Below are 18,643 nucleotides of genomic sequence, written 5' to 3'. Positions count from 1 at the left end.
CCATCATTTCCCCCTCTGTTTTGTTGATTGCTCTAGCACATTACTGTACCTGAGACTCTGACCCTCGATACCTGAGCGTACTTGCTGAGACAGATGATGACTGTTAACGCTGTTGACAGCAAGATACCAATAAAGAGTTCTTAAACGCTAATTAGGTATGTGCTTGTCGATTATCTTTTGGGTTTTTTTTCCTTTTTCTCATGTTTATGAGGCAGCAACAGTAGGTACCAAATGTCATGCCATTTAATCATGTTCACAGACCCGAGCCAAACTTGATCAGATACATCCAGAAAAGGTATGCTGAAGGCCCTGAAGTTTTGGTTCAGGGTATTGTAGAGACTATTTTTCACACAAACTTGCTAACACCCATTCCTGTGTAGGAGGAGAAGTCTACCCTTCCATCCAGCATAAAAGAGAAATCTACTTGAGTCCCTAGAGAACCTGTAACATGTGATGTATTTTGGGACAGAAAACTCGTATCCCAGCCGTACAGGGGAGAACCATTTTTATCCTGTAAAGGCATCTTTATCCTGTAAAGGCATCTTTATCCTGTAATGGATAAAGCTCTTCTGATGCTTTCAAGCCTGATAAGCTGTCAGGTTAGAAACTCAATTCTTTAATGAGTTCTTCAGTGGCTAATCCAATAGTTTCATGACTGCGACTCGCTGGTGGTACCATGACAGGACTAGGATATTCATTGCAATACTAACTAGGACTGCAAGAGATCTCACAATGCATTTGTTCAAAGAAGAGTGCATTTAGCTATAGGAGGAAAAACAAACAGACTCATTACCTCTATGGACCCTGGATCTACTTTGACAATTTCTCCTGTGCTGTTGTCATTGCTAAGATTTGGTGGGCTGTGTGAAGGTAGCCTTCTCTCTTCCTTTAAGGCATGCTCCAAAAGTTTCTTATTCAAGATCCTGGCAGCATTTTCTGCAAGCGTGTACCCTGGAGGAGCAGATAAATCCTGCCTGATACTTGTCACCTCAGCCCCTTCTTCCTTTTGTGTCTCTGTCCCCAACCGGAGAGGACTGGGTGATCTGCCACGAGCATTTGTACATGGCTCCTGCACTGGGCCCAGTTCTGGTCTGGGTTCTGCTGACCTGGACCGGCTGCTAGACCTGGGGCATTTTTGGAAGGTCTCATGAAAGATGGGGCTATGGTCAATAATGTTGAACAAACTGGAGAGGCCATCGTTGATAGTGGTGTGGACAGGACTCTCCCTTGTGGTAGTTGATCTAGCCCAAGCGGACTCGCTGAATCCTTTCTGAGGTGTGCCAGGCAAAGTCCGGTTATTTGGCTGGTCTGATTTGGGAAGGACTTTTCTTTGCAGCTTTGGAGAGCCGTATTTGGGGGAGCAGCATGTGCGTTCAAACTTAGCCTGGACCTTTTCAATGACGGGGGTCACTTGCCTGCTTCTTAGGCTTCTGGATGGTGAAGAGACAGGCGTGGACCCCCCCTTTGGTGTCAGACACTTGTGTGGACTGCTGGTGATACTGCGCAGGGTTTCCGTCTGCAAGCCAACGCTGATCGTCTGGGTGGTCTGTGTCCCTGTTGTTCTCATACCGTTGGTTTGACATGCGGTGTCCTTAAACTGAGGCTCTGTTGAATTAGAGCGTATTGCATTTCGGACAGAGAAAGCCACCTCCTTCATATCGTCGCTCATGTTTTTGGACATCTCCAAGCTGTGCAAGGGTGAGGCAAAGCCCACAGTAGTGCAAATAGGACGTTCAATGGGATGAAGACCACTCTCCAGAAAATCCTTATGACAAGACCATCTTCCAAACATATCCGAGGAAGCACCTTTTGTCTCAGTGACATTCCCCATAGCTTTGGTCACAGAAAACAGGAAATCCGGCTCAACCTGGTTTTTCCCTTCACTGCCAGCTATCACTGAGTTATCAAACCTACGGACAACCGGTGGGCTGTGAAAGACCCGAACTCCCATTTTTTCGGTTACACCGTGACTCCTCGTTGGCTGCTTCTGGCAGTGCTCTGGGCTGGTCATGGTGTTAGTTGTCAGAGTGACACTGGTGGTGAGGTACCATGATGATGCCTGGAAGGGATCTGAAGCAGGATCATTCCCAGCTTTCCCAATTTCTGTCCTTTCTGCCCAGCCTTCTGCAGGCTTCTCGGTGGCCCCACCATGGTTCCTAGTGTTACTGTAATCCCAGTTCTTGTTGAACTCCTCGATGTATTTCAGATCATCAGGAGACAGGGGAGGGGTTATGTCATCTTTGCTGCTGGATGAAGGCAAGTTTTTTTCTGGTAGGAATGGAGAAATATCCATCAGGCGCTGAAATTCTGACATGGAAGAAACGGACATTGCCCTGGAGAGGGGAACATGAGAGGGTCACTCATAAGCTCGGAAATGCACACAGAGCAACTTATTTTCAGCAGCAACCCAACTCAGGAAACCCGACTTTTACCATCTGCTTATAATCTAAAACTGTTTCAGCCCTCTCTTTCATTAGTTCCCTTACATTATCGTCAAAATAGCTGTGAAATGCAAGCATTCCTGATGTGTCATTAATAGTAACAAATGGTTTATTAATGGCTCTTAATTTACTGTTTTCTCATGGATTACTGCTTGGCAAATGTCTGAAATATGAAGCAGTAGGATCCATTTAAGATATATATCATTCACAGAAAGTGAGTGCTTGTGTCAGTATCTGTGGGTGCTTGTGGCAACACAAGGCACGCTTTTCAAAGCAAGGGTGGAGTACTTCTGACTTGCTGGGAAATGGACAAGTCCACCCCCGCTCCTGAGACTGCCGGAGTTGCTGGTGCATAGCAGTGTCAGACACCTAGCCTAGACACTGTTACATTTGGCGAGTTGAGCTAGTGCTACAATTCAGCCAAAGGGAATCATTTTGTGATAATGCTGGATTTTTGGCTTTCCTGCATTTTGCTAGTTTGTACAAATCACAAAGCATTCAGCTGAGTTGTCCTACTGCTTTGTTTTACAAAGAAATCAAACCGAGAAAGAAGCTTTCTGAATGGGACTACCTAAAAATGGAAAATGAGTGTAGTTATCAGAATCAGCTCAATGAGATAACTCAAGCTGGGTGAGGATTCAGCAGGCAGTGGTTTTTATGTATCAGTGATCCAGAGGATACAGTAAAATCACACTGTGAGTTTTTCAAGAGCACCAGCTGCAGTTAGGGTGCATCTACGCTACAGGGAGTCAGGTGAGATCAGAAGCACAGTTTTGAAGTGGATTTCCTATTCAGATGCTCTGATTTGCATTGGGGCGGCAATGTCAGAGAGCATGAGCTGGATTCCTTTGGGATGAAAGCAAGCTGGAAGATGCTCTCCAGAAGCACAACTAATGCACTGTAGGGTTAGGTGGGTATTCAGCCCATGGGGTCAGACCAGCACTAGTCCAAAGCAAAATCTCTCTGACATGCAGGGGCATGTCAGGTCCTCAGCATCAACTGTTTTCCTCTGTATATCGATGTCTACAGCTCTGCGCTGCTTGCTAAGGTAGGCATAGCCTTCAGAGTAAGCTGCAGCTTCATGCACTTTCATACAGTTTGATCTTTGCACCACAGCTGAATGTGGCCCTAGTTAATCAGAGTAGAAGAGAAGCATATTGAGACAAATTAATCCCTGGGTAAATCCATTAATCTGGCTTGTAGGCTGCTTAGGAGGCAACACAGCTACACCCTGGGTTTGTGGTTTGGGCACCAGAGAGCTATAGCTCTGGCAGCTGAATATTTGCTGGGTTTTTCCCTGTAAGTTTTACTCACCTTTGAAGATTTCCTTTGTGTGTTTCTTCCTCCTGAAGAAAACCAGAAACAAACAGGATAAGTTATTTCTGAACCTGTTGGTGGCGTTAGCTTGTGGGTGTTTTGTCATTCTTCCCATTAGTTGCACCAGGTATGTTTGCCTCTAAAATGTGGCTCATTTTCCCTCTGGTAAGGACTCTTAAATTGCCAGTGGGACTATTCTTCCCTTTGTACATAGGCAGCAGAATGGGCAATCCCATCAGGACAACAGACTGCAGAGGGAAAGCCTGTATGCTAAATCTACAACAGCCTTCAACTTTTATAGTCCTGTCCAATCACAAACAGAAGCGAGCTGTAAAAATGCCTTTTTTCCACATGTACAATATATTGTTTTGGACAATATATTTGTGAGTGAATTTGTTCAGTAGAGGCAATCTGCTTTACGCCAGAGACCTAGCTGTGATGAAATAAGAGATAAACCAGGGTCCTTTGACATAAAATTTGATTATACGTTCTCTAGGAACCAACAAATGGCACCAGTTGAAACTCATTAAGCTAGTTATATTAAATGTGTGGGAAGACAGTTACTTGTTTCATAGGGGGAATACCTACAGCTTGCTAATGGCATTAAGATGTCTTTATGGCAATTATTTCCCTATGACAATTCCCATAATGAGTTGGATTTTTTAATAGATACTTCTGAAGCAATTGCTCTGCACTTATTTTAACTGTTTGCTTATATTACTAATAAGCTACAGGGAATACAAAATATGATCAGGAAAAAGAGTATTAGTACCTATTACTTTTATTTGACCTCAAGAAATTGAGAACATTATTAAAAGAGAAGTGTATTTCAAATTGTGACTACTCCAAAAAAGCAGCACTTAGCAACTACCTTTCTGGTATTTTATCCAGAGTCAGGGTCAAAAACAGGAGTACAGTGATCCTCCTTGCCTTCACTCTGGTGTAAGTCTGGAATAATGTTGGTGGCTTCAGTGGAGTTACTGCAGAGTAAACTGATCAAACTGAATGGACGATCAGGCTGAAGGCTGGACTGACTGCTGCAGTTAGTACCGCAAAATAAACACAGTGGAGAGGAGCACTCAGCAGGCTGCAGTTGCCTCTGTGCATCCTCAGTTAAGCTATTCATTAAACTCCCATCAGTCTCGCTTGAGCAAACCCTCTGAGGGGAAATTACTTTGCCCAGGTTTCACTAAAGCACGCTTTGAAGGAAAGAAGCTATGCAAATATCACAAAGGATGAAATTTTGCTGCCAACACTTTTGTTAATGGTGGTACTGTCTGAAAAACAGAAAAGGGAAGAGAGATCTCCATTCTTGAATATCAGACTGAATTTGAAGGAAAGAAAACAGCAATCAAAATTAAACACAAAACATAAATCCCTGACACTGGTACCAACATTCTTCACTGAGCGTATGAAATAAAAGCTAAGAAATAATAAATATGGGATCCCACACTGCCAGCCATACATTTATGGCACTGAGGGAGGAAAATCTAACTGGAACACACAGGTACCTACAGCTACTTAAAATGTAAGAAGGGTGGTCACATTTCTTGTCTCTCTCAATCTTTTTTTTAATTCTTCCTCTCAAAGAACTTGATTTCCCAGTCCTGTAGCTGAGTAGCAATGTTATGTATTTCCAAAGAATTGCTTGCGTCAAATTTTCACAAGTGCACATGTTCAAGTCAGGGCACTTCAGTGAACCCGGTCCTGCAGGGAGCCTGAGATCTGACCCGTTGACAAAACTCTTTTCCAGAGTGGTCAGATTTTCAAGCCAGAGTACACAGATACATCTTTGACTGGGAAGCTTTCACTTCCCTATTTGCTATAATGTGTACACTCAACCAGTATTTTTGTGCCCAGAGAACAAGCCGAATGTCTAACCCAGGTGCAAAAATCTGAATTTTCAGGCAAGAAGAAAATACTCAAAACTTGCACCAAGCAACGTGCTGCCTGCTTGATAATTTTAACTTCTGGCAGTCTCCGAAAGCTTCTTGTTCTGTAACAGCTGCTAACATTCAAGGAACAATAGAAAATAAAGGAGATATTAGCATTTAGAAGTTGTAATGTGTTTCTAATTTCACAGGAACCATTAAAGTATATAGTTGTGGTCAGTGTGAACATTCTCATGCCGCTAATGTCACATGCCAGTTCACAGGCTGCTTCGTAGCAGCATATAGGGACAGCAACCCTGGGTTTCATTCAGCAACGATACAAACAAAACTGTGAAGACCTGGAACTGGTGCAAGTAAGCCTGCAGTGGTGCAGATTTTAGCAGGACACAGACTACTTTCACTATGTCCCAATGGCATCTCTTAGCACTGCGTTTTATGTCTTTGTAGCTTTATGGTGTGACCTCAGGGTAGGTACTTTGCTGATGAAGGATAACTCTATTTCTTTAACATCTCATCTCAGTTATTCATGCTAATCTTTTTAGATGGCAAGCACAACGCAACAACCAGAAGTGCCTCTCTACAGTACTCACTGCTTTACTAACAAAATACAGCCCACGTTTCTTCAAATATATGTAGCTACTTACAACTGAAGAAGATTTAAGACCTTCTAAATCAACATAGTTATCATACATAACATGAATGGCCACCAGCTGAGGTAATCTTTGGGACCTTTAGGCTGGCTCCCAGTTTCTCAGGTGATTGATACTGGTCCAATCAGCATATTAACAAGGAACGAAGTCTTGTTCATGCCAATTCACTACTGGGTAACTGTAAGCAGTGCCTGTGACACAACATCTCCCTTCCTACAGCAGGGATGCTGGACCAGTTCTGACCCATTCTAAGGGACAACATGCTGGCTTGTTAAAAGGTAGAAGAGCACATACTTCCATTAATCCGGGCAAGAATTTCTCCCGCTCCAGCTGCCGAGACCGGTGCTCATCAGACTCGTCGGGGGAATCAAGAGACAGGGACTGCAGAAAGAGGTTTTCCGTGGCGCTGCAGCGGTCACTTTCCTTCAGCTTAGACAGTGACCGATCATCAAACTGAATGGCGTCAGAGTCAGAGTAGGATCTTGACCCCATTGGCCGAGGTATGTGAAGGTTCCCCTGGGTCGTGAAGGGACGAAGGTTACTCTCCTTCTGGTCACACAGAAAACCGCTTCCTCTTCGTGGGCTCACTTCTTTCTGAAGCTGGAGATGAGGCAAATTAAAAGGAACAGTGATTGCTTACATAGCGTATGGCATTCTGCAGAACTCGTCCTTCCCCAGAAGCGGGGCACCTGTGCCCTGGGGAGGCACCACGAGATCACCGCCTGGCTCCAGGGATGCCAGCTTTGCTGTACTGGTCCTTCCGCAAAGGGAGATGTCTCTAGGACTTTGATGCTATTACTCATGAGATTTTGAGAGACTAAATGTGTATATGTATAGTTTTGTTTGTTTACATATACAGGTATACATATATATACACACATACACACTGTGTGTATATATATATATATACACACACAAAATAATGCATCTGTCTTTAATCTGATTTTTAAGGAAACAAAACAACACTGGCTGTTATTTAAAAGCATTCTTGATATGAGATCCTAAAGCAATACAAATAGAAGCTCAAGGAAGGGTGAGTGACTTGGAGTCTCATGAAAACAAATGTATTTTTCTTCTGGTCAGCAATACAAAGTTTGTCCTTTTATGTACATCACTTGTTTCCAGAGGTGGAAAATTCCACTTAACAAAAGGCAAATGCTTTGTTCTACAGAAAGTCTAACCCTAATGCATGGCTAGAAAGTTGACTATTTGTACAGAGCAGCATTGTCAAAGAGATTAATTAGGCAGGCAAAGCACGTTTCAAGAAAATGCATATTTATAGAGGGGCCATCAAAGGTATTAACTCTTTTTAATTTTGCAAAAGCTGGGTGAGGAGAGGGTGAACCACTAGTGAAATTGCCAATTTAAAAATCCGATTATATGATCAACTTCTCCTTTAATTGTAAATACAACAGGATAGATGAAGTAAGTGATATTTTAAAACATGATGATGAATGACAGCAGGAATCATAAGTAACTCTGATGTTTTGCTAGAGCAGTGTGCTAAGATTATTGACAATAACCTGCAAATGCAAGTCATTCACTAGCACCCTGGAAGCTGAGGACCTGCAAAACATAGCATGAGGATAACGCTGATAACACACTGATGTTTTAGTTGTTGCTAACTAGCGCTTACTCATAAAGACTTTTCAGCTTCTTATGCCCTGACAGTGAGCAGGTTCTCAAGAAGTCAGGAGGAAGCAGAGCCAGGACAGCTGACCCAAACTTGCCAAAGGGATACTCCACAGCACAGAACAACATGCTCAGTATATAAACTGGGGCAGTTGGCCGGGGCGGGCTGATCACTGCTCAGGGACTGGCTGGACATCCGTCAGCAGAGGGTGAGCAGTTGTATTGTGCATCACTTGTGTTTTTTTCACTTGGGTTTTATTCCTCTCTCTCTCTCCCTCTTCTTTGCATTATTATTATCGTTGTTGTAACTATTTATTTATTAATTATTATTATTATTCAGTTATTAAACTGTTCTTATCTCAACCCATGGGTTTTACCTTTTTTTGATTCTCCTCCCCATCCCACTGGAGCAGGCCTGGGGGAGGAGTGAGAGAGCAGCTGTGTGGTACTTAGCTATGGCTGGGGTTAAACCATGACATATTTTGTGTATACCTAGTCCCAGTTGCAAGCCCTTCCAGATTTTCAGAGATCCTATAAGGATAACGATCTGGGAACCTTTATGAGAAAACAGTACAGATACTGGCTCATTCTCTGAATCTGACAGGAGAATGAAAGTGAGAAATACCAGCCTAACTTTTCAAGAATGACTAATGATTTTGAGTCCCTGTGTGTTTATGGCTTTAAACCCACAACTTTTCATACAGGTGATTTTGTGGGTTTAAATATTTGCCAGTGCGCTCTGTGCACAATTAGCTTTAGAAGCACAGTGGAGAGAGATTCTCTAAGGGAAAACAAAGTGATAGTGTACTTAAATAGACAAACCCCACAAATTTTGAGCTCTGAAAAAAGTAGGTCATCAAGTTTTTTATATGCCAGCAGTATTCCCATAACCATCCAGAGTAAAGTATTTTATATATTATATATGTTGGTGCGAGCTTCCCCCTTATCATACATGTATTATTCAAGAGCTGTGTCAAAACAGGCAGGCATAAAGCATTAATGTGAAATTTTGCACACATGCTTCTGCTATCTCTTAGACTCTGTTTTTCAAACATGCACACTGGCATAGTCTCCTCATCCTCTACATATTGCCATAGATGGAATACACACAGAAACCTCCGGGGAGAAGGACTTCAGAGATATACTAATTGTTTCCATATAAAGCAGGGCATGACTGCAATCTGAGAGGTTATTCAACTGAAAGCTTGCAAATATTTGGAAGCTTCCTGTCACACAGGGAAATGCTTGATTATAAGGAAAGAGGAGTTACAAAGTTTTGCAGGCAGGTAGCCAAGTTTTCAAACACTATTTCTGATCATCTAGTCCTCTGAAATTAGCTTGACGTAATATTTTTTATTTCCCTACTATTGCTAATTCTGTGTACAACTCTGTTGTAAATATATAGTTGAAGCCTAGAGGTTTGAGAATATTAACAAAAGAAATCAGCTCCCCGACTAGCTAAGAGCTATTTTGTAGGCTCTCCCAAGATGACAGTGAGAGGTCAGATTTAAAGAGAATTAAAGGCTCGGTAGCATTAACAGGGATTTCTCTGTTGCTTCCATCAATGGCCCTCATTCCCAGGGGACAGAAAAAGCAGTCTTTACCCAGGTGAAGTCCCTCAAGCTATTGAGGATACACTGAAGAGGTAAAACTACAAAATACCATTCATAGGGACAGCAGAATAAACGTCCAAAGATGTACCAGTGACTTTCTGAAGAAAAGTTCATGTCTCCATCCTCAGGATAATAGGAAATTTTCTGAGGGTTATTTAATTTCCATTGTACATGGATAAAAGTGGCAGTTTGGCCACTGAAATGCAACAGTTAGAAACCAGCCCAGTCAAGCCATGGAGAACTCGGCATCTCCTGTCACTGAACCCTGGAAGCCAGGCAATTTGCATGAAGAGCTCTGCTACCAGCCTTTCTAGCTCATACGTGTTGGTTGTTTTATCTCAGGAGATACACTATTGGGCTGCGTTATAAGAGCTAGCACAACAAACTGCATTAATTATACACAAAAGTCCTCGGATAAATGGGAGATTAAAAAATCCAGAATATTGTTTATTGATATTTTTGAATTTAGAACTTAAAAAATCACCTTTCTTGGTCTGTAAAACCTTCATATTGGTCACCGCCCACTCAGACCTACACTTCTAGCAGTGATTTTAGAAATATCTGTAGAGTGCAGGATTTTCCAGAATTGTTCTCTGTAGGTTTAACAGCCACAGCTTAAACTGAGGTTTAATCTTGCTCTGATAATATTTACAGCCTGGTGCGTTTTCTTTAGCTTCTTGTTGCAGCTCAGGCAGAGTAATGTGAGACATAGGTAACGAATCCTTTCCAAAAACTGCTCATGAAGTTACACTGGGCTTTCATCAACCTAACCTGTGAAGCTACTCCATGTTTTGTTCAAGCACAGTGCTTCCTAGAGAGCACGCACAAATCTGGTGCTGTTCCATTTCTGATGTCCTAAGGACAGAAAGTATTGAGTTAATTGAGGACCCACAATTTCAGTTGTTTTTCTTACTTTTCCTGGAATACATGACCCAGAGCTGAACAATGTTCAGGCAAAACCGATGTATTAACTCTGCCTCATTAAACTTTTTATTTTTTGTGTGGCTTCCAGCCAGATAAAATCATTAGGTGTGATTTGTCTCTGATACTAAGCAGACGAAAATATGGATAGGCATGAAAAACAAGGGGATAGGTATGCAGTTATCAGATTTGCAAATGATAGTAGAGTTGTGCACAAAATTCATGTGACCAAGGTCAAAGTTGTATTCTGAATATTTAATATTGATAGCTGTTTATTTGTTATCAGTCAGGGCTCTTCATGTTAACCCCTGGGCTCCTTTGCTAGAGAAAAAAGGATTCAGCTGAGACTGAATAGTCACAGCAGCTGCATCTTTGTTGGCTAATTCACAGATGACAGACTTTTTTGGCAGGATGCTGTACATGAAACCTTGAATAACCCTGCATATGGGGTTGAGTGTTTTAGCACGAAGAGATGCACAAAAGCTTTCAAACAGAAAGAATCAATGTGACCATGCCTGCCCAGGGTAATTGAAATGAGGCAGGAAATGGCCTTTAACCTGGAGCTGATTTCTCATAAGTGGTCTTTTATAGGGATTGTGGGCATTTTCCTTCTACTCCCTTGTGCATGTAAATTGTTTTGTAGGATGAGAAACACTGACAGAGCCAAGTAACCACAATCGTTCCTGTACTCCTCCTTAATTCAGTCTCCTGACCTTGGCCTGAGTGCAGTGATGGTGCAATGCCTCGTGCTTGCAGCCAGACATTGCTCACCCAACGAAGACTCCTTACCTGTTCTATCCGCCTGAGCAGCTCCTTCTTTTGACGCTCCCATTCTCGCCGGTCTCTATCAAGTCTGTCCAGGAGCTCCACCTTTTCCCGGTTCCAGTTCTTCTCACTATGCTGGATTTGCCGGCGGAGGTCCATCACCACACTATGACTCTCAGCCAGAAGCTTCTTGTGCTCCTCTCTCTCCCTTTTAAAAGCTCCCTTCGCATCAGAAGTGAGACCTGTTTCTCCTGAGGTGTTCTCACTCTTCCCTTCCAGCTGGCATGAAAGTAAAACATTACTAGGACATTAAACTTTCTGTGGTAAAAGCCTGCATCTGACAACCAATTTGAGTTAAAGACCTAACCCCACAAAGGTAATGGCAAAATTATGGTGATTTGTAGATCTTGGGGTCTTAATAAATGATCAAATATGTTCTACCTGAAAAAAAGTTTTAAAGTCAAGACAGTGAAAACCATAGTGAATAATTTCTCAAGCTCTACCATGCTATTAAAGCCATCAGTTATGATCTTCCTGGTGGGAATGTGGCTAACCAGCAATGAAGGAAACATGGTGATAAACTCCGACCTCATCATCATCTCTGAGACAATTGCCAGGACGATGTCCTCAGCCACTGCTCTGCTTTTGTGCTCTCATCCAGTGCACCTGAAACCTAAAGGGAGTGCATTCATCTTATGAAGAGACTTTTCCCACAACAACCCTCAGCAATGGTCTTATCGTACAGCTCCTCACACCTTCCAGCAAAAGAGGGTGTTAGCAGCAGGAGTTGTACCAGGGTCATCCCTCCATCTCTGCAGGTTCTAGTGTCTGAACTGATTCCTAGAGCAGTTAGCTGCTGCTAACCCCCCTTTCTTCTCCTTCTCTTCATGTTCAGAGGTCAGCTCTATCAGAATCAGAAGAACTGGCCCAAGGTAACACATTCATAGGAAAATGCAGGCTGGAGGAGGTGTCAGGAGGTGTCTAGTCCACTCCCCTGCTTCCAGCAGGGTTGACTCTGAGATCAGATGAGGTTGTGCAGGGCTTTGTTCAGCTGGATCCTGACAAACCTCCAAGGGCAGGCAGGGATTGCACAGCCTCTCTGGACAACCTGGGCCACTGCTGGACTGTTGTCAGAGTGAAAAAAGTGCTCAATGGTTTTGTGTAATTTCAAGCAAGTGAAGAATATATCCCTGAAGCTTGACCTTTTGTTGACAACTCAGTAGATGTGTGAATGACTCAGAATTGGATGCATCCCTGTCCCTTGGCTCTGCAGGTGAACTGGAGTGAAAAGCGATGAAAACTAATTTCTGACCCTGAAGTTAAAGTTGTCCTCAAAAAAGAGAGACAGCAGGTCTGCTGGGAAACGTGCTCCTTTAGCAAAAGAGAAGGACAACACCTTCACCTTGCCTTACGTGGGAAAAAAGCCCAAACTTTCTGAGCAAAGGGATGCTCAGACTGGATTCAGGAGTGAAGCTTACTAGTCTCTGGAACAGCCTCCCCAAATAAATGGCTGAGAGGTCATTTCTTAAGTCATTTGCAATTGTACTGAGCTGCAGAGAACATTCTGTTACAGCCACTTGCATTGGCAGGGAAATCTTAAAACACCTGCATCCTTTACCACTAATTTTCAAAGTCCAGTTATTTTCAAATGACCAAAGAACCAACTGACCAAACAACCAAAAAAATCAATTATAAAAAGTGAATTTTTATAAATTATAAAAATTTTATAAATTATTTAATCATTTTATAAATTATAAAAATTAAGCATCCTATTCTAACAAAGCTGACACGACACTGTCCTTCTCACTTTTACCCTGTTTGTGCAGTGTAAGTTTGTGGGACCTGCAGTGGTGTGTGAGAGGCTGCCCTGCACGAAACTGCATGGCTTGGTGGCAGACTGGAGGTGCCATGGGACAGAACTGCAGAACATCCCAGGAGAGACAACTCTGTGCTGCAGATCCATGATAAGAGACAGAATCCTGGGCAGCATGGCTTCAAGAAGCCAGAAAGCTTTGCTGCCTTCCTACCCACTACCCAGCACATTGACTTCCCACATATTAGTTCAGCAATATGTAAAAATACCACTGCTAGTTTCCAAACTCACTGCTAACTTCAGGTAATGATACCCTCTTGCCCCTTGCTACATTTTTCCTCTGTCCATCCCCAAGTCCCGACCTCCATTCCGTGCTGCTGTGGGAGTCAAAGCTGGTGCTGCCACCAGGGTCAGCAATGTCGATAGGCATTCTTTTAAGTTTGTTTGCTTTAATTTTACTATTTTGTGCCCCCTGCCCCAGGTCACTCTTGCAAGTTCCTGCTGGGTTTACTAAATAGTTGTGACACTAAATAATAATGAATTTCAGGAATGTCACTGCACAGCTGAGATCAGCCAAAATCATAAGTGACAAATGAAGTAAATGCTGTATAGTTTCCTTACACCTAAACCTGGCAGAGGGCTATTTAGGACTTGTTCTTTGTGATATATGTAAGCGTCTGTCAAGGTCCTTTGATACCCCTGCAGACTTCTCATCTTGCAATAGGAGCTCTTAGGGGAGGTTTCTGGAGTGTCTGAGATAAATCTCACTAGGCTGGACTGCAGACTCAACCATACAACTCTGCTGCCTCCGGGGAGTAGTGCCACGTGCAGCAGTAGCTATGGCCAGCATGCTAAGTTGCAAAAACACACCAATGCCTGCAATAAATTCTTCAGCTGTTATGAAGCATGAAAATGCTAAAAGCAACCCATAAAGCAAAGAAATGCTCAGTTGCAACAAATACAGTCTGTATGATTATCCTAAACAGCAAATTCCTTCTCCCATTTTTCTGAATCTAGAAAACTAGCAAAATGTTGAACATCAACAAGACTTGTTCTCTTTCTCCCTTTACACCACTGAGTTCTTCACCACCAATGGGCAAATTCTCAGCCTTTCAGTTAGCAAACAAGACAGGCAGTGGTGCCTGTGAAGGGCAGGAAAGCTGAGAGGCAGTGGAAAGTAAGAACATACTCCAGTAGAGCAATATCCCGGGAATGTATGGCTGCCCTTAGCGCCATGACCAAGCTGCCAAAACACAGTAAGTCATCCTGTGCCGGACCATGGGCTTACCAAGACCAGAGCCCTGGCTCTTGTCTCGTTTGAGAAGAACACAGGAAGTCTATAAATACAAAGGTGAGTTCAAAACCAAGGCAAGTATATGGTGATATACCATCAGAGTAATTTCCTGGTGTTCAGTGTTTTGGGACCTAAAACCTTCTCCAGTCAGAGGCAGTGTCTTCAGACTCAGTTCTTGGTGCCTATGGAAGGCAGAACGATGTTCCTGGCAAGGAGAGAGTCCTTTCATCTCTGTTCTGATGAAACAGCTCCAATCATGGAGGAAAGGTCCATTAGTGGCTCCTTAGCGTGAAAGTCTAGACTTTCCTAAACCTGCTAACTACTAAGGTTGGCCAGATGCCTCTCCATGTGCACAACAGCTTGTGTTCCCCCCGGCATCCTGAAGCTGGATCATTGGTCAGAGTCTTAGTGAGGGTCTGTGTCCTTACATGCAAGTTCCCAAAGCATATGCAGGGTTTGGCCCCTCATACTAAAGCCCTCCTTCTTCAAAACTTTTCTGAATTCCCAGAATACCGAGATCTTTTACTTGCCCAGCCGGAGGCTGAGAATTACTGCCTTATTGACTCAGCATTATCACAACCCCATACTTGGAAGCAATGTCATTATTTCTTATCTTAAAAACAATGCCTGAGGATCCTTCTTCCAAATCAGACGTACATGCATTTCTAACAGCCAAGACTTTTATTTTTAATGATACATGCAGTGCTAAAGCTCCAAAGCAGCAAGCAATAGTGAAATATGAAATGCTGATATTTTACGTATCATTCACTGGCTCCTCCCATTTTGATCCTGAAATTGAACTTATAGTGAAAGCACCCCATATTTCGAATCTTTACCATTAGTTTGAGTTAAATTGTTGTTTACATTGTTTCTATTTCAGGTTTATCATATTATTATTTTTATTTTTATATTTAGTTTTTTAATTGCCTCTTTGTAATTGTGAGCACATACACCAGACCTCAGTGGGACACTTACCCTATCCTAACTGACCTTCTAATGATTGATGTGTTATCTTTTTGCTGCTGCATTAGGGACCTGCTTTTACTGTGAAATAGAAATGTTGTGGGGAATTGGTAAGGAAGACAATTTTATGTCTTAAATATTAACCAGCTTCATTCATTTGCTTGAAAAAATGTAAAAAAGTAACACCCATAGCTCAGTAATTGGCCTATGTTATATTTCATTACCAGTGGAGCAGTAGAGGTAGCAAAGAGCCTGGTAAAGCCCCCAGAAAGAAGGGTGCAAATCTTTCTTCTCCCTGGGCAGGAGTCGCTGCACCATCCTGGTGCCAAACGCCAGCCAGAGTGACAGCCTGGGAGTGTGTTGCCCGTGCAAAGGCAAAGCATGCAAGCTCTAAATTGGCAGTTTGTTGTCGGACTAAGTTTCTCTAAGTTTTGTTCTTTGTTGCCATCTTAAGTTTAAGGTAAATCTGTCACCAAGGTTTTATTTTGCAAGGAGCAGAAATGGGAATTGATTTTGTTTCCTTTTTTCAGGTGATCCGTTGTCGGAAATGTGTCTATACTAAGAAGCAGCTGAACTGAATATCTGAATCCATTAAGAGAAAACTCTGCTAAAATGAAAGCTTCTTCCTTCATTCCGGGAAGGCAGCCTAAAGGACCTGGGCAGGAAAAGCAGTGCTTGCATCTCAGCTCTGCGTCTCAGAATGAGTCTCTGACATTCAGTAAATCCTCCTGAATGTACCACCCTCCTGGCAGTGAGTATTTTTTTTATATTTGTCTTCTGCAGAGAAATCCTACAATTACAAATCTTTTTCTCAAGATCTGAACTTATTAATTCTCCCACCACTCCTCTCTTTAATGCAGAAAATTAGAGCTTTTATGCCATCAGATTTGGAAATGAATCCTTGTGGGTTTTTTGCTAATTTGCTTTCATATGGCTTCAGAAACAGTACATCTTCCATGAACAGCCGTACATGACGCTGAAGCACCTGGCACCAGATTTGATATACATCTAACTGCACCCCATGGTGGGTAGCTAGAGCTCTGTCTGCAGCGGGGTACCATCCATCACTAACCACTAGCTTTGAATATCTGATTTAACATTAACACATTGATCGATCACTTCAGTGTTATTAAATCACTCTTTTCTTCTCCTATGCATCAAATAACACAGCCTTGTGCCAAGGCACAGCGATGACCTAATTGTGAGCTCATCAACATCGAGACATTTTTCTCTTCTTAAATGCCAATAAATACAGACACCCGCAAGCCTCATTCCCAGAGCTGATACATTACCAGCCAACTCTTCTGAGGAAACACAGCAAGAAGACGTTTGGTTACTTTGTCCTCATCTACGTTACACAGTACCTACTACATGAGCACTCGTACTGGGACAACTGGAATCCAAGAGGCAACTCAAGAGGCAAAGCTTTGCTCAGGCTTCGTGGCAGGGTTCAGGCACCAGGTTAAAATGAATAAATATAGTCCCTTTCCTGGCTGTCATAGATTTCCTGTTCCATTAAGTACCTCAGCAATTCTTTACCGGTGTTGGACGTTACCTGTTCAAGGTGACACTTCAGTTCAGTCATTTCCACCTCCCATGCTGCCTTGTGCAGGGCGTACTGCTGCTGGAGCCCCTGGCGCTCACGCTCCTCATCCCGCAGCTCCGAGCGGAAGTCATCCAGCAAACCTTTCAGAGCGTTCAGGAGCTTCCGATTTTCACTCGCCTGCCGCAACAAAACAAACGAGATGCTGTCATTGGATGGGTTTAGCCTCTGGTTTCATTTCAAGGAGGAAAAATGTCTGCGTGTCCACTGCATGGAAGAGAAAGTGCCTGGGTTAACTTTTGCATGAGAAAACTAATAGCAATGCCTTCTCTGCCTACAGGCTGCCCAGGGAAGTGATTGAGCCACCATCCTTGCAGGTATTTAAAAGACACATAGATGTGGCACTTAGGCACATGGCTTAGTGGTGGAATGGGCAGTGCTAGGTTTATGGTTGGGCTCGATGGCCTTAAGGGTCTTTTCCCACCTATATGATTCTGTGATTCTGCAATTCCATGATTCTACTCCTTGTTAGCCGTAATCCTGAAGCACCCGTGAAAGCCAAAGACACTAAAGTCACCCTGAAAAAGACACTAAGCATCTTCCTGGATTGAGGACATCTGTAGTAACTTCTTCATTAATGCTGTAAACCTAAGCTAGAGTATCATTCCTGAGGTTTGTTGGGCAGCTGGATATCTCATACATACAGTCATTGCTCAGCATCAAACCTCAAGTATTTGTAAACTACACAGAAAGAAAAGGGATTAATATTCCATACTTCTGTATTATCAGATAAAATAACTTTGGGGAAAAAAAAGTGAGGTTTTGAGCTGAGTATCTCCTAAGGTCTTTCACTAGTCTGTACTTCACATTTCTGTTCAGTCCCAGGCAGTTGCACACAGGCTGGCTTTGCAGCAGCTCCCTGTTTGGTACCGAAGGCATGAATGCCAGGTGGGCCACTTTCCCTCTTGCAGGTGGGATGAAAGAGCAACCCTCCATCCACGTCCTAATTGAGAATGTCATGGTCATACTGAAAATGTCTGTGTTCCTGTGCTAGCCAGGAGCCAAAAACTGAGTTAAATCAAAGTGCAGCCCAAAGCTGACATCTGATCTTGGCAAAGTACTGAAAGGCAGCACGAATACTTACTCAAATCTCTGATATTTTTTTTTTTCTTAGTTTTGGCATTTACTTTCTGCAAATTCACTGGAGACTTACAAAACTTGTTGTTTTAATGTTAGACATTGAAAAACATTTTTTAAAAATTAAACCCAGATCAGTAAAATAAAAAGTATCCCTCCTTTTTTTGCAGCCAATTAATTACACAGAAATGTGTAACATGATTTACTTATCCAAGATTTTAATCAAATATTTTCAATGAGCCTCTCAAAGACCAGGGAGTAGCTACAGATTGTATATGACAAGTTATTCTGAATAGAAAAGACTTTTAAGAAAATTGATTAGCAGACACAGCATGAGCAGAAAAATGGGAAAGCTTACTCAACAAATTCAGCATTTAATCACCTGGTTCTCATGAATACGTTGGCTTCCTTGGAAAGGCCTAACTCAAATTAGCTGTCTTGATTCTTGCATGAGAGTCTAATTGGTTTTATTTTTTTTTATTTTCCCAAGTGCAGGCTTCCTGCAATCCCTCTTATCTGGTATTTCATGAAGTACCTACATGAAGACTTCTGTGTAGACAAGTCAAGTAGACAGATGTATACAAAAATCTAAATAATTTTCATGTAGTTTTTTCAGTGACAATACATATACAATTTTATGGAGACAACTAAGCTGATTTCAC

The 18,643-nt window shown here is 42.5% G+C and overlaps 1 protein-coding gene across 6 annotated transcripts in view; it reads right to left on the bottom strand.

Moving 5' to 3' along the window:
- Positions 1-18,643, bottom strand: part of MTCL1 (microtubule crosslinking factor 1) — a 118,919-nt gene that overhangs the window by 7,126 nt on the left and 93,150 nt on the right. For all 6 annotated transcript variants that reach the window (XM_056332287.1, XM_056332288.1, XM_056332283.1 and 3 more), the window contains 5 exons: positions 16,857-17,024; positions 11,256-11,510; positions 6,595-6,900; positions 3,756-3,787; positions 794-2,333 (listed from right to left, as the gene is read on the bottom strand). In XM_056332287.1, coding sequence (XP_056188262.1) covers positions 794-2,333; positions 3,756-3,787; positions 6,595-6,900; positions 11,256-11,510; positions 16,857-17,024 — 2,301 coding nt within the window. The remainder of the gene's footprint in view (positions 1-793; positions 2,334-3,755; positions 3,788-6,594; positions 6,901-11,255; positions 11,511-16,856; positions 17,025-18,643) is intronic.

The sequence above is a fragment of the Falco biarmicus genome, chromosome 3 (assembly GCF_023638135.1).
Source record: "Falco biarmicus isolate bFalBia1 chromosome 3, bFalBia1.pri, whole genome shotgun sequence".
NCBI lineage: Eukaryota > Metazoa > Chordata > Aves > Falconiformes > Falconidae > Falco > Falco biarmicus.
Note: the sequence above shows the minus strand (reverse complement) of the source record. Positions and strands in the feature narration are given on the sequence as shown.